This window comes from Lepidochelys kempii, chromosome 6 (genome assembly GCF_965140265.1).
Source record: "Lepidochelys kempii isolate rLepKem1 chromosome 6, rLepKem1.hap2, whole genome shotgun sequence".
NCBI lineage: Eukaryota > Metazoa > Chordata > Testudines > Cheloniidae > Lepidochelys > Lepidochelys kempii.
Genome location: NC_133261.1, coordinates 20,376,396 through 20,393,367, shown reverse-complemented (window position 1 = coordinate 20,393,367; position 16,972 = coordinate 20,376,396). Strand labels below are relative to the sequence as shown.

General features: G+C 40.4%; 2 protein-coding genes across 5 annotated transcripts in view; one reads left to right on the top strand and one right to left on the bottom strand.

The window, feature by feature from the left end:
* Nucleotides 1-16,972, top strand: part of ANO9 (anoctamin 9) — a 79,627-nt gene that overhangs the window by 5,315 nt on the left and 57,340 nt on the right. The window lies entirely within an intron of this gene.
* Nucleotides 1-16,972, bottom strand: part of PTDSS2 (phosphatidylserine synthase 2) — a 67,568-nt gene that overhangs the window by 46,550 nt on the left and 4,046 nt on the right. For 2 of the 4 annotated variants that reach the window (XR_012159303.1, XM_073347026.1), the window contains exon 2: nucleotides 4,210-4,311. Coding sequence is in view for 1 of the 4 variants with exons in the window: in XM_073347026.1 (XP_073203127.1) it covers nucleotides 4,210-4,311 (102 nt within the window). In the remaining 3 variants the exon portion in view is untranslated. Of the gene's footprint in view, nucleotides 1-4,209; nucleotides 4,312-16,972 lie in introns of those variants that run through there. The other 2 variants (XM_073347028.1, XM_073347027.1) reach the window with 2 other exon arrangements.

Below are 16,972 nucleotides of genomic sequence, written 5' to 3'. Positions count from 1 at the left end.
TATATTTGAGATGTGGGGCAAAAGAATCTGAAGTATTTCAGACTGGTGGAAATGGTTACAAACAGTAGTTACCTCATATTTACATACAACCTTCTCTAATGGTAGCTGATTTTAGCATGCAGTTGAGAGACTGAGTCCAGGATCAATGGGACAAAAGCCTTAAGATATTCATTGTGAAGAAAAATACACAACCTCAGTCAGCGCTGCATTCAATACTGAGAGAATGACACAGTCTCAAATGCTAGGAAGTTTAAATAGGTAATCTGAGATATAAATGGATGGAGCAGTACTGAGGTTCCCACCAGCACCCCACATCTCCTTGAATCATGCTCTGCAATAGTTACTGCCTTATTCTTAGTTGTTGGTGGCTGAGATAACAGGAAGCCAGACAATAATCCGGTGGTCCCTTCTGGCTTTCAATTGTATGACTATCCTTTTTGAGCTATTATTTCTGCTGCTATCTGTGCTCACACACCTGTACATACGAGTTACTGCTGCAGTCAGCTGCAAAGGGGGCCTTTAGGGGAGTAAGGAGGGAAAGCTGGTTTTCAAGGAACTACCCATCTGCTTTACTCAGTCTTGGGAGCATGTTTACAATGGGGAGTGAAGCAGTTCTGGTTTCTGTTCCTAGCTCCCAACCATTCTTCTATTCTGCCCTACCCAGCCCCCTTGTCCCAGACTAGTTTATCACCCCACAAGTTAACAACATGCAACAAGAGTATGAAAACAAATTATTTCAAAGCATTTGCAATTCTACATTTGTGGGCCCCACATACAGAAAAGAACAGAGCTTTACTGCAATAGACATTTTCATTTCCAAGTACTGAATAATCGCAGTTACAGACACTGTTCATTACACATTGTATGATTACACTATTGATGTTCATTAAGCAGATTAAGTGTTACTGTAGGATTTTCTCATAGTGACAGCCTCAAGCAGACCCAGATTTTAGAGTTTAAAGAACAGATGGTAAAGCCACAGAAAGAGCAGAACTAGCCTAAAATAAAGACAGAACTGTAATCCAAGGCAAGACAAAATATTGTAAGTCACTAAGGTATAAAAACCATGCACTCCACTTTTTGGAGGGTTATGGGGACTAAACACATTTTATTTTCTACAAGGAACACTAGAATATGTTTGAAATGTATTGGTTAAAATTACTCTGTGTATACTAAATACAGAATGAGGTACATAACTGCCACACAACCCTAAAGTCAAAGTGGAGGGGCAGATAAAGTAAGCCCAATCATACACGGCAAAACAAGAAAAGCTTCTCTTTGAAAGTTTTTCTCAGCACATCAGAACTATCTAGCAGAGAGACCAAATGTTCTTGAGGGTTTCCTTTAGCACAGCCAAACAGGCTCATCTTTTTATGAAGGGTGTGTACTTTGAAACAGCAGATCTCATTCTTCTAGGTGTTATTACACAGACTCTTTTTCCCAGGCTGCTTCTTTAAACTGTAGCTAGTGTTTGATAAAGATAACGAAGCATTAGCAACAACAGGAATGCACAGGAAAGGCACCAATATCATACCAAGAAGACTGAAAACCCACTTATGAAGCTACGGAAGTAATACCTAACAAAACCCAAGTTGCAGCAGGGGAAAGGAGTCTGAAGAAAAGTTGATTTCTGGTAGCCTTTTGCAAGCCCATGTGCCTGAATAAGTTACCGGGGACTGCAAAGTCTGCTGAAACTTGGCTGCACCATAACTTTGAGACCCCCCTCAGGTCACTACACAAGAAACTAACTTCCAAGTCAAGATGACACAATAATAAAAGAATAAAGATCTTGCAGCAAACAACCACCTACAGATTCTTGAGTTACCTGGCTGCCTGGGTATTCCCCCCCTCCCCAAGGGAACTTCTGAGGGAGGTAGGACTATAAAAAGTACTTTGCGTTTACTTATGTGACACATTTACATAGCACTTTACAAACAAGCAATGAATCCTTAACATACTTTTCACCTCTTCCCTACCTGGAAATTGTAATGATGGGTTCTAGGTCACACGTCAAGCTAATGGCAGAGCTGCAATTAGAACTCAGTTCCACATTGCTGGGGCCCTAATTTCTAGCTACTCAACACTACTATCTAGTCCATTCTAACCACATATCACTGCCAAATCCAACCTTGGCACCTCTCCCTACATGATACAAACAAGACATTTTATTTTATCAAATGCCTGGTGTTTTCCAGGTAAAAACAGAGTGTCTTTAAATCTATGATATGGAGAAAAGTTTCCCTCAGTGGGAGTGGGGTCTGCAAAGAACATGGAGAGAGAAATACATTGAGAACACCTTAGACATGAAGCGGGGATGAAACTGTGGTGACTTTTTCCTTGTGGGCCACAGTATAAAGTAGAGTGAAAGCACTAAGCTCACTCAACCGCTCCGCAGACATAATTATCATCATGAAGGCCGTTTTGATTGATAGATGTTCAAGGGAGACTCGTAAAGAAGGCCCCTTTATCAATTTTAATCTCCTTCCTTAGAGGTTTTTAAGGTCAGGCTTGACAAAGCCCTGGCTGGGATTATTTAACTGGGAATTGGTCCTGCTTTGAGCAGGGGGTTGGACTAGATGACCTTCTGGGGTCCCTTCCAACCCTGATATTCTATGATTCTAATTTAGTTAGGAAAAGATTTAGGTCTTGAAAACAAGGACTCCCTAATGATGGGGAAGGAACACACACGGGTCACTCCCTTATATAAAGTAAGGAGATGTAATCATCTTTGTGTGAGATTGCTCATGCACTGTCAATAGACACTTCCATAGCTCAATGCCAGTGGTGCAATATCCCACACAGAGGGCCTCTGCACTCCTAACATTTATTCCCCATCACTTGATGGGACTCTTCTAGTGTGTCTGCACTGAACACAGTTCAATAAGTTAAACAGAATGAAATATTTGATATGGAAACATTTAACAGAAAAATAGTCTGATTAATTTTCTTCCATATCTGTATTATCATGATAATGGCATTAAACTCAGTAACAACATATTCCACTGAGTCACGTTATTATGTTAGTGTGTCTCAGCCTCTAATCCCAACACCTTTGATGTGTCAACTTCCCCTTCCTTGTGTTTTTTCTCCTCTATTTTAGGTGGCACATTGTTCTATTCTTGAAATTCTCTACATTGGTTATAGCCAGCACCGAAATGCCATTCGATCACAGGTTCTGAAAGATTGCACTTCCATTTCCCAGCTCCCCACTGGGTGGGCTGCTGTGATCTGCCACATTTCTCTTCTCACTATTTAGTTCACACCCATGAAAAACACTATCACCAGCTTTGTACAGATATGTATGTGTGAAGTTCACCAAATACATCTACCATATAACTGATGGAACAATGAACAGAAAACTTGGTTAGAGGCACAGGGGAAACATCTGCCATGACAATGGATGCTAGACACTTACATTAATTTGAAGGACTGTAAAGTGCCCCTTTAATTTATTTTTTCTTATGACAGGAAAAATTTTTTACATCAGCGTCATATTCACGAAATCAGACACATGGGGAAAGGAGAGTTTGGTGTTCTTTGGGCAATCTAATTTTGTTTTCATAATTTATGGCAGAGGCACTTAGACCTTTGGATAGGCACTCTTTTTGTATAAACTAATAAAAACTTGAAGTGTAAAGTGAATTAAAGACTGCATTAAAAATCATAGATGAAGTTTTGCATGATTGGGTAAACCATACTTTTTTCCTGCTCCACTTCTATAGAGGAAATGTTTGATTAGGCTTGATCAATTTGAATATAACATAATTGTAGTGATGGAACACATTCAGGTATGAAATAATTCTAAACTTTATTTTCTGGAAGTTACCATTTTGGGTACAAGTTCTCATGTTTGCTCACAGCCCAAATGTACATTTCCATTAAAACCTCAACCAAAGCCTTGCATAAACATACAATAAATTAATTTACAGTTCACACAGCCAACTTAGCTTGTTTATATATTGTAAAAGACAGGCCACAACACATCAGCAAAGAGGCAGAATGAGTTGCCATGGGAAACTGAATGCATTAAGAGATTTTATAGTTAGTTATATGCATAGGAGCTCATTACAGTAAGAAACACTACACTGATTAGAGACTAAATTCAAAGACTTTTGTACCAGATGAGCTTATTGGTTGTAGTTTAGTTTTGCTGGTTTCATACTGACAGGACAAATGCCATATCGCAACACTTCTGCAAAGGACAGTTACCTCTTTGTATTGTAGGCTGTATCTTGTGGAGTTTCTTCAAGCAAGGTTACATATCCCAGCGCACATGTGAGGATAAACAGGACTGTTAAGGTGTGAGCTCTCCTGCAGTTCAGAAAAAAGTCAATTAACACTAGATCAGAATGCGGGGGGGGGGAGAGGGGGAGGAAGAATCATTACAAAAGACCAGCATATTGGGATATTTTGTTGAAAGCTAGACAGGTGCTGGTAACGCTTAAGGTGCTTTACATTTTCAGTGCATGTTAGAGATTGTATTTCTGTGCACTACGCAGCACAGAACATTGTCGGCACTAAACTTACATCCATGTGTCACAAGCTTATAATTTAAAAAGTTCTCAAGCCTGGTACTTTTATGTTTTCCCTTATAATTCTTCTCCACTGGAGGATTTGTAGAAACACTTGCATAGTGAAGGGCATCAACCTGAAAAATCACCTTGATTTAAGATTACACTTAAGAAAACGCTTAAGATTACAAAAACTGAAATTCTTTCCTGATTTCTCAGTAGGTTTACTTTGTATATTTGAAAGCACTTTGTGTATTGTCATTTTCACTAATTCCCAGTACACAGTTTGTTAGCAACAGAAAAACTGACTAACTGAAGGGACTTATAAACAGAAGATTAAAAACCATCGAAATTCCTTTGAAACATCAGAACATACTATTTAGAGGTTGTTTTAGGAGATTGTTTTATAGATTAATTAGGGCTCATCTGTTGCTTCCTCATTTTTACTGAGCAGCAATTTTGAGTTTTTCCCCGTCACTAAACCAAGCTGTATAGAACTGTGTCCACAAACAATTTCAATCTGGAAATAACGGAGAGTGAATTCTACATTTCTGCAATGTAAAATCTGAAGTGAGTTCATATTTCACATTTAAAGAGCCCTTTACTTCTTGGTACTCAGAGCCCATTTGCTTAACATGAAATCCATTGCCACCACAAACTCAACACCACAAGGTCATGCATGTACTTACTGATAACCACAAGATCATATATGGATATTTTGGCATTAAATTTGCCACTAAAATGCCATATTCAATACTTTAGCTATAGGTATAATTGATATGGCATAGTAGGAGTGACCAGAAGGAAATCATTTACATCACACCTAGTTTTTTAGTAGTATTGTCTACAGAGAGAAAATGTTTATGTCTACTGATCTTAAACCTCAGAAATGAAACCTCAGCACCACCACAGTATAGTCTGAAGTTGACCACTTTTCATTATGAAATCCATATTTTCATTTACTGTCATTACTTTGAGCTTCTCACTCTGGCCTCAGCCATAAAGTGAATTTTTTGGAAAGTTTAATGGAAGTCCAATCATCTGAGACCAAACCATACCATGAAAGTGTTTAACTTTTCAGAAGTCTCTATAGCACTAGTTTGCTAACAGATCTTTAAAAGCAACTTGGGTATAAAACTTCAAAAACAGTACAGAATTATCCTTAATGAAGGCTAGCAGTTTTAACAAGTTTGGTTGTGGCTCAAGTTGTGCTGGTCATACATTTCCATACTGTGCATTCATTTCCCTAACATGCAACTAATGCAACTCAGAGAGCTACAACCAATTCTATAAAAATTCCTTCACCAGCTTGAAAAACTAAAGCAACAAATTAAATTGCCTTCTGAAGTATAAGGTAAGTTCTACTCAGAACAACATTTTTCCCAACAATAACTCAAGGTTTCAAAACATAATCAGCACTCAAACAGGTCTATTAATCCCCATAGAAAACATGTAATAATACCTCATAGGCAAGTGCAATCCTCTTCTGCCACTTAAGAAATGTTCAAGATTCAAAACTGTCCTTCCACATAATCCAAACAAAGCACACAGATGAACTCCACAAACACATAGCAGTTGTTTAAGAACTAAATTCTTTATGATTTTTGAATATATCAAATCTTATTCACAGGCTTTAGGAAAGAAAACTTCCTGCTAAACAGATGTATCTACATTTTGACCAGAGCCTCTCTCAGAATGCAAGGGGGGGGGGGAAGAGGGGGAACCACAGATGATTCAGACATCACATACTTAACATTCATTGGCCAGTCATATGACTCAACACCTATTTCACATAGCACTATACTAGTTTAAAAACTAGTTACAATCCCTTCCTAAAGGATATTATGCAACAGGATGCTGCGTGAGTTGATCTAATTTACTTATCCTAAACATGGTCTCTTAATAACAGCTAGTCACTGAAACAAGAATGCTGCATCGCTGGAAGAAGCTCCATTCTTTCCCTGAAGTTTTTAATGCTGCATATTAGTTTTCATTTATAAATATTTCATTCTTTGTTTTATTTCTTAAATGTTCCTTTTATAAAGTAATCCAAGAGGAGGTTACAATGCAGTCATGACTGCTGTCCTCATCAACTACATCTACTTTAAGACATGTACCTCACAAAAACAATTTCTTCTCAAAAACATTTTTAGTCTCTCAGAGCTTGCTAAATAAGATGTATTCAGCCTAGAAGCATACCCTCATTTGAACAGATGTAGTAAGTAATCTACAAGAACACACTGATGCTCTAATTTCACTCATCCCTTTATGGAAAGATCATCAAGGTGAAAATTCAATGTTCCTGAATGTTTCATGTGCTCTGGGAACTGTCCCCATAGCTCTGTTTATCTAGGTATCACAGCAATACCTTGAAATTTAAGATACCAGGGTTTCTTGTTTAATATGCACAAGAACCTTTACGTTCTCGTCACTTCCCTTTTAGCTTTTTATGACTTTTCATTCTCAAATTGAAATTATAACCTAATGTCTTTGGTACCAAACTTTCAAATAAAATTAGATTCACATAAATACATCAGTGTGACAGAAGTTCATAAACTGGAAATACACAATCAATGGTTTGGGTTTTTCTAGAAAAAGGGGGCTGGGAAATTCACAAATCTGTCCACTGTGGGCGTTCGTGTTGACAAAGTGCCAGCAGGTGTGTGGGTCAAGCACTTAGGAGATATAATACTGAGCATAGCAATACCTAACTTTTAGGTGGCTAGAAAAAAATAAATCACAGGCTTTGTGAATCAAAGTGTTGTTTCTGAGTTAGGCACCTAGGCTGCCTATGCAATGAATGGGCAGACACAGATCCCTGAGACGCCAATTCACAAAAGCCAGCATATTAGGCAGGTAGCCAGAGAGAATGACTTTGTAGCCTGGTTTTTAGGGCATCCATCTAGGAGGCAGGAGACCCAGGGTCCAGTCCCTCTGTGATGCTGACAGACCAGGTGCCAGTTCTTGCCAAGGTTTTAGGCCTCAGCTGACCACTGACAAATTCATTGCTGAAAACCAGTCTTTCACCTGTCTGTTAGTATGGTTAAGATAGGTACTGGACTTATAACAATTTGTTTAGTCTTTATGAAATGTTTGTAAGTTGCTGCATGCATTATCTCACTTAAAATTTCTTTATCACCTGCTTTAAGGTAAATATTTACGTTTTTGCTTTGTAACTTGTAAAAAATGTTTGCTCTGAAACTGTAAACCCAGTGAGGAGGGATCGTCTTCTGCCCAGCAAGAAGGTCTATCAAAACTAAATGGGCCATTGCTGGACATCACAATACGAAGACTGTTAATTGTCCCCTTTATGCCCAGATGAGACTATCTACAAAAGGGCTCATCCCATCAGTTGGAAGATGGAAACAAAAATACTGTAGCTGGCATATGTTTTCATCTTTTTGCTTTTTAGACTCTCACAAGGCCTGCATTACAAAACAGAAGCAGAGATCCCCAGTGTCAACCTTGCCTAGCCCTAAAAGACATTCAGAGCTGATAGATACCTGCAACTGTAACCTGAATATTATTGCGATTTTTGGTGTAAAAGTGTCCATTTATCATTAAGTCCATCTTGCCTGGGTGGCAAGATAGACCGGAATGCCCAAGTGAACTGTCAGACTCCACGGTAAGACTAGTTACAGTGCTTTAGGAATTCACACTTGCTACTGGTTTGGAGAAATCTAATTCTAGAGCATAAAACCAGTTTGGGGTCCCTGCCCTGCTCGACAGTCTGCCCTGACTGTGGCACTCACAAGCGTGAGCCACTCAAGATGGCGTGAAACCCCCTTATTCCAATGACTAATTATCCACAGTGGAACAGCTTTCACAGGAAGACTGGGGGGGAGCCCTACATCAAATTATCCCAGAGAGCTCACTGGTTAGAGCACGCTCCTGATAGATGCGAGATGCCTGGTCAAGACTTTTTTCCTATCTCTATCTGAGGGGGGGAACCAATCATCCCAAGTGAGTGCTCTAACCACTGGGCTAAGTTTAAGGTTGACATAGCAAGCCACAGCATGCAACACCACCATTACCTCCAATCTAATTTTGAAAGGGACCCAATCCAGTAGACAGCCTCTAAGCGTGTCTATGGGATCAGACTCCATACGCAAAAGAGGCAGGCAAACACCCACCTTCCCTGGTTCGTGAATCACTCTTTGGCTTAGGCAAGAAATAGGTGTCTAGATGCCTACAGCAAGGCAGCTGTGCACATACCCAGAGGCAAAAAATTTAGGCACTGAAGGAACTTTTACCTTGAAAATTTAGGCTCTGGGTGAGTTTAGATTTCTAAAGAACTCAGTGGGATTTTTGTATATTGCGGATGGTGCCCAAACACCTTTGTGATTCTTGCCTAAAAAGCAGAGCATAAAAACACCATCCCTCAAGAATAAAAAGTCCCGGGACACCACACGTGGAAAAGAGCCGTAATGGTTATATGATAAAAGACAAACGAGACAGAGCTTGGGTAGTTATAGCAGATGGATATCTGAACACCACGGAAAAAGATTCCGCTCAGATATACACCTTGAAATATTTAACAAAGTCAAAATAAGTTATTTTAGAGCTGTATACAGACCAAAGAGGTCACATCTTTTATTTTGTACTCAGTGCTGTATGCTTTAGATTACAAAGACAAAAGCAGCACAGCTAAGAGCAACCACTCCAACACAAGTACTAAAGGGGAGTATGCAGACAGGCCTATATTTTCCTAGCTTGTTGTAGTCTTAGGAAACTGAAATGATCTAATTGACGTACACATGATTTGAAAGTGAAGCTAAATACATGCTACAAGAGTTTGATTTATATACCAGAACCATAGACTATGAACAGAAGTTAGGTCCCAAAAAATGTTACTATAAGAATGTACACACGACTATACAGAAGGCAGGGATTCATAGCATAAAAGATAAAAGACAGGGCTCACCAAAACCCTTAAGTAATACTGCAGCCATAACATCTTAGACAAACTAAGATCTTTCTAACAGTGTTTTTCCATCTTTCTACCCTTTCTGTATTTCATGTTCCCCACCCTCTCATACACTGTCTTGTGTTGTATAAAATACTTGCCTCATTAGCCTAGTTAGATGTTGAATGGCTTATTAGCAATTTAATCACTTTTCCTCACTCTAAATTAAGAGAGCTATGTGGATAATTCCCAGAGAAATATAAAGTGTAGGAAATATACACTCTCCAAAATAAGATGTTACCTGTTTTTTGATAGTAAGCTTTTTGATAAAATACTGTATTTAACAGCAATGGCATCTATTTATTTTACTAGTTTAATTTTACTGATTTAGAATAATGGTGTTGTATATGCATTTGGACCTGATCAATGTGTCACTAATGTGTGCATATGACACTCAGGCCATTTAGTGTGTTTATATTTTATGATTACAGACAGAGTGCATTTTAGATTATAAGTGCAATATAAGATTTACTATGTAGCTAACTACCCATTTTTTTGCTTTTAAGTGCTTGAGTTCTGTAAATGATATGATGGTGCACTGTCAATAGCAAACATACATTTTTAAAAATCTGTTTATGCAACTTCCAAGTTTGTTTTAAAAACATGTTCTGTGTAGTTTTCAAATAAATGAAATGGAGGGCATAAGATTATTAGCTTGGCCAGCACCATTTGCTCCTTTAATTTTAACAATTCCACAAATAGCTTTGCTGTGAGACTGGCAAAAAAAAAGGCAAAAAAAAAGTATTGTCTGTCCACATTGCATCACCCCAGTGTATTTTTCATGGAAAGAACTTGTTGATAAGGCTGCATTATGTAGAAGTAATGCAGTCATCCCAGTCTCTCTGCCTTTGCTTAATGAAAAAGTTAGTTGATGAGAGGTTTTAAAATATTCTCTGCCAGCTTTTCCTTGTGACAGTTTCAGTGACTGAATCATGTCTTGCTTTCAAATGGCAGCAATTCCTTTAAATGTTCAATATTTCTGCCCCTGAAAACTTTGATGAGCCAATGAAAAATGTACCTAACCTATCTGTATTTACAGATCACTTACTACTGTGGTATATAAGTGCTGTTCGTGAATTTTTTTTTAAAAAGTGAGATTGCCTGGGAACACTCAAAAAATAATAATGTTTGTGATGTAATAAGATTTCATTGGGCTGATTTGGGGGAGGAGGGCATCAAACAGGAAATGCTTCAAAAAGCCATTTCTAAATCTTATTTCTATAAAGATAGTAGCTACATTTATTCAAAGTTAGAACAAGTTCTAATTAACCAAAAAACCCAGGTCTTCAAGTTTTTAGGGTTGTCTTACTATTGGTCATTTTTCAGAGTTTCAAGGGAGCGTAAAACCGGCTTTATAAAGGAACTGTTGTTACAGTCTTGACAAAGGAGACACTACTATGTCTCTTTCCCTGAAGAATTAGGGCTTGAACCCTTGTTCTGCAGATCCAGTAATACAAAGCTTGTGATTCTTGGAAGTAAAGGAAACTCTCAGGCACCAACTCTTCAATCACATATGCTTAACTTTAAGCATGTGAGTAGTTCCACTGAAGTCAAAGAGACTACTCAGAAGCTTAAAGTTAAGGTTGTGCATAAGAGTTAGGCTCCAATCCTATAATGTTAGCTTCCAACGACACAAGGACATTTATGTACTTTCTTTGCTTTAACCAACCATAGAGGGCAACATGCTCACAGAAACAGGGCCTAATCCTCTTCTTAATGGAGCCAGTGGCAAGACTCCTAGTGAAATCCAAGGGAGCGGGATTGCGCCCCTAAAATTATTCAAATATCAGTAACTTTGCTTAGTTACAAGCCATTTTCTTCAAGTACAGCCAGCACACAATCTTTCAAGGAGATTTTACTATACGTAAAGTTTAAAGTGGAAGCAAACTTTTGAGCTAGAGGGAGACACAGTCAAGCTTTTAAATCCCCAGCAACGGCTAACTCAAAGAGTTGACAGATTTGCATCAGGCTTTGCATAAACGTGGTCTTCAAAGTAGGACTGGTGGTTTAAGCTAACCCAGTTTTCCAATCCATAGTTCCCAAGGGACGAAATACAGGGGTTTTAGAGCGAAGGCTGATTGCAGGCAAATAAGGGAAAGCTATGGCTGCTCCATTGTAAAACAGATTTCAGTAAAACTTATACACTTCATTCCTTTACTGCTTTTTCCCTGCTGCTCTATTTCTACTCCTTTTAGGAAAAAGAAAAGGAGTACTTGTGGCACCTTAGAGACTAACCAATTTATTTGAGCATAAGCTTTCGTGAGCTACAGCTCACTTCATCGGACGCATACGGTTTCCACAGTATGTGTCCGATGAAGTGAGCTGTAGCTCACGAAAGCTTATGCTCAAATAAATTGGTTAGTCTCTAAGGTGCCACAAGTACTCCTTTTCTTTTTGCGAACACAGACTAACACGGCTGTTACTCTGAACTCTTTTTAGGAACATGCAACACAGAACTGTGTCCCTTCCTGATTTATATGCCACCCCCCACTTCTCTCCCATATTTGATGCTCTTTTATTGCTTTCTTTCTCGTCTACCTAAACCCCAGAAGAATAACTCGGAACAACCACATTGGGGCAATACTTTAATACTGCGGCAGTGTCTGACAGGCCTAAGTACGTTCAGCACCCGGCTGCGCTTTCTAGACTGCAAGAGATACAGTACCTGCCCCAAAGAGCTTAGAAATCTAGAGCTCAAAATTTAGAGCTTTACAGCTACAAAAAAACAGCGCAATCAAGAAGTACCTGCTCTTGGGCAAGTAACAAACGTGGAGTACATTTGTAAGGGTACATAATGTTCTTATTACATTTCTGTACACACTGGGGATGCTTGATAAGGACATAAACACCCATTTTTCTTACCATAACATCCCACCCCACCCCCCTTCAGTGATGTCCAGTGGTATTTTCATGGCAGCACCAGTAGCAGCAATTTGAAGACTAAATTAATTTTTCTGCTGGTGGGAAAAGGTAAACACAGATTCAGACCTTTCCTATACTATGGAGTTCCAGTGATTTACAATAATTCGTTTTAAAACTGATCTAGCTAAAAGTCAAACTCCTAATGCAGACCCATTTTAAACAAGGTTTAACCTTATTTAGGGTTTTTGCATCACAGGTTCACGAAAGTTTAAATAATTTAAAATCAATTTAGTTAAACTAGTGTTATTCTGTAGTATAGATAAGATTAAAAGGGATACAAATAAACTGAAAGAAACACTGGAATTATTTAAAAAACAAACAAAACCCTCAACTAAGGAGAGGGAGAAAGCATGCCAGTGGGCAAAAGTTTGATTAGTCTTCTAGCAGTATGAAACCAATTTCCTCCACCCCACCCCCAAAGTGCTTCCTTCTGACCTCCAGATTCTAAAGCAATTTACCAAACAAGTCAGACGACAAGTCAGGGATCTGAAGCAGGAGGGCTGAAAGAACCCTTCAAGTGCCAATACTTCAGACACAGGGTTCCTGCAACTCCAGACCATCGGACAGACATGGCTCCCCTATCCCGCAGCCTCTTCAGCCCAAGCGTCCTGCAAAACCCCTAATGCCTCCCAATCACCTCCACCCTCCTGCCCGAGGATTTGCACTAAAGAATTGCAGATATCAGTTTTAATGCTATTTAATACTATCCCCAGGACACATACTCAAGTGCAGGGGTGGGCAAACTTTTTGGCCCGAGGGAAACATCTGGGAATAGAAGTAGTATGGTGAACCATGAACGCTCACAAAACTGGGGCTGGGGTGCGGAAGGGGGTGAGGGCTCTGGTTGGAGGCGCAGGCCAGAAATGAGGAGATCAGGGTGCTGGAGGGGGCTCTGGGCTGGGGTGCAGGAAGGGGTGCAGGCTCCAGCTGGGGGGTGCAGGCTCGGGGGGGGGATGAGAGGTTTGGGGTGCAGGAAGGTGCTCTGGGCTGGGATCGAGGGATTCAGAGGGCGGAAAGGGGAAATATGGGCTGGGGCAGGGGCATGGGGAGAGGCTCAGAAATGCAGGCTCCAAGTGGCGCTTATCTCAAGCAGCTCCTGGAAGCAGCGGCATGCCCCGTCTCCGGCTCCTACGCGGAGGTGGGGCCAGGAGGCTCTGCACGCTTCTCCGTCTGCAAGCATTGCTCTTGCAGCTCCCATTGGAGCACGTAGGAGCCAGAGCAGGGTCATGCCGTGGCTTCTGGGAGCCATGTGGAGCAGCCACTGACTCTGTGCCCTGGCTGGAGCACCGGAGCAGGGCAATGCCGCAGCTTCCGGGAGCTATGTGGTCTGGCCCAACCCTGTGCCCTGGCTGGAGTGGGGCCATCCCACGGCTTCTGGGAGCCACGTGGTACGGCCCCTGACCCTGCGCCCCATCTGGAGTGCTGGAAGCAGGGCCATCCCACGGCTTCTGGGAGCTGCGTAGTACGCCACCTGATTCTGCAGCCCAGCTGGAGTGCCAGAGCGGGGTAAGCCCCAGACCCTGCTCCCCTGTGGGAGCTCATGGACCAGCTTCCAACGGTTCACAGGCCATATCCAGCCCGCGAGCCATTGTTTGCCCACTCCTGCTCAAGTGCATATTATTGTGCCCAGTATACTTTTCTCTTCTACTGTTCCAGACAGGTACAGGCCCTTTAAAAATGAAGCTATAGTGTAACACATAATCATGTCTGAAGAAGTTGTATTACCCTGTCTAGGATCTTATGTTTAGACATTTTGGGAAGCAGCAGCAGCAGGGGAGGGGCAAGTGAGGAAGAGATCACAATCAGTTCGACTTGCTCACATATTTTGTTATGGTTCACCGGAAGCTCTCCAGTCACTTGGATACTGTCTAATGCATTCTTCCATATACATGAAGCAGTCCGTTTGCTGAATGCAGCACCAATAACCCTAGGCAAAGTTTCTTTTTTTTAAATTTACATTTGACAAAATATTTAATTTGCCCTGAACAGAAAGCGTCAATCACAAGAAATAGAGACAAGATTCAGGTAAAGAGAGTGGAGGAGGAGACCTCAACTGGGCTCACCTTAAGAGCTATCAACTCATACAGCATGGCAATATTAAGAGTTTCAAACACAAAGACTGCTCCCTTCTTGAAACGGGTATAGCGTCTACTAATAGAGTATGGAAAAAGAAACGTCCATACAAAGCTGTTCTCAAATCTCCTATTTTATTCCTCCTCTTTACCAGTTGGTTAAGCCATTAACCTCTTTCTCCCAAAATCCTCTTGTCATCAACGTGTAGTTCCTAGTTTGTCTGGGACCAGGAATATGCGCAAGTAAGCACTGGCTTGTCAACATTTCATTTGGCGGGCCACTGCATATATTCTCAGAAAAAAAATCCTCTCCTGCAATCCCTCACTGTTTGGTTCTTGAAGCATTTCATTCTGCTGACCATCAGGAGAAGCTCCACCAACCAAAAGACACAACATTAGAAACATCAAAATAGAGGACCTGAGCTATTTACAGACTACAATTTCTGCAGTTCTAATTTCTTTGTCAAGTCCCTAACTTGTCTTTCTCTAAAACAGCCCTGAAAAATTCCTATAAAAACTATACTAGGACAACAAAATATCAGTTCTAGCCTGCATCCGTCAGTCTCTTCCTTATCCACCAGAATTCTGTTCCTGAATCTTGTGTGGAGACTCCATGTTTCATATAAACCAGAACTGAAAATGAGATACTTGAGGGCTTTTTAACATGAGAGGGAAGGGCATAACAAGAACCAATGGCTGGAAGTTATAACCAGGCAAATTTAAATTAAAAATAAAAGTACTTTTTCTTTTTTAAAAAAGAGGGTGATTAACCACTGTAACAAACTACCAAGGGAAGCAATTGATTTTCCATTATTTTGAGTCTTCAAATAGAGAACGTCTTTCTGGAAGATGTGCTTCAGTCAAAGAAGTTATTGGGCTCAATACGGGGATAACTGTTTGAAATTCTGTATAACACAGGTCACAAGAGGTCAGACTAGATGATCCAATGGTCCCTTCTGGCCTTAAAGTCTAAGAATATCAGCTACCGTGGGTCGATGTGAGACACTTGAAATCCCTGCATCCAATCCTCTCTGGCTGCTGGAAGGGAGAAGGGAGATTTATTCTTTGTTCCCAAGAGTCCCCCAGCTACCATGAGAATGGGGATTCACAGCACACATCCTTAGCCTACTGTAATGAGACGTGTCTCTGCTACACTATTCCTCTCAGCTTTCCTGCTGCTCAAGGAGGTTTTTAGCTGCTGCTCACCCTGTTTTTACGTACTTCCAAGCAAATGCACTCAGTTATCCCCGGCTGCAGCAGAATGAAACAACCCAGTGAAGACTGAGAAAAATGAAAATGGACCACTCTTCTGCAACTTGTAGAAACTGAGCTGTCGCTGTGGCTCTGGAGCTGTCTGCCTGCAAACTTACAAAGACAGCACTGCATTAGTTATTATTTGTATAGTGGTAGCCCCATGAGACTCAGCCCCATTGTGCTAGGCATTATACAAACACAACAAAAGCCAGTCCCTGCAACAAAGAAGTCCTTTATTTGCATTTGGAATGCTTTCTTCACAACCATGAGAGCAAGAAACTTTCAATGAAAGTTTAGAATCTGTGGAAGATGATGGACGCTCTTGCCCAGGGTGAGCAGGAAGCTTTGGGTATGTCTACACTATGAAATTAGGTAGATATTTCCAACCCTGCTCTAAAACCCAACAACATGGTTTGCAATCAACACAAGAGGTAAACATTTAATGTATTTTCAGGGCAAGTGCAAAAGCTGAAGAGAAGGCTATACTGTGTTAACCTAGCTCAACTGTAAGGCTGTCCATAAGGTTTCTTCTCCCCCTATCCCTCTTCCCCATGTATTTGACATATTTCTGCTCCTGAAAAAAAATATGCATGACCCCATAATACAGATTTCACATTTTGCAATTTTCTTAGTAACTCAGTTAGGACAAAGAGCACCAGTTTCATTTTCTCATGCCAAAAAATGGTAATTTGCAAAATTTAAGGACATTCATATCTGGGTCTGTTTTAAAGCTCTACAAAAGGTGTTATAGTTAAAGCTAAACGTTAAAGTTTCAAAAGGACCACATTTATGACAGTGAAGTTACTTATGCAAATTAAGTTGTATTACTTCTAGAAAGGGTTCCTTTTATTGCGTCTACAAATCTGTTAAATACTTTCCATTTCTCACACTGGATAGGCCACACCAGTAACTTAGGTCAGACGCTGGTGGATTTCAAGGGCAGCAGCTCTGGGTCCTATGTAATTCACACAGCTACAAATACTAAAGACCATCATCTTATTTAAGCAGTCAGTGAGGCAAACCCAACATCCTGCTAGGCAAGAACTAGATTGCCATACCCCTCAATATTCATTGAAACTCCTATGGACGCTTTCTTTAGAAATTTTGGCAGTCAACGCTTAAATACCATGATGATAGGCACTACAGAAAAAAAACATACTATTGCTTATTATGCTAATTCTACAACACTGAAAAGTTACACTGCAGTTGTAGCATTTGCCCTCACTGTTCTTCCAGTACTTGTGGCA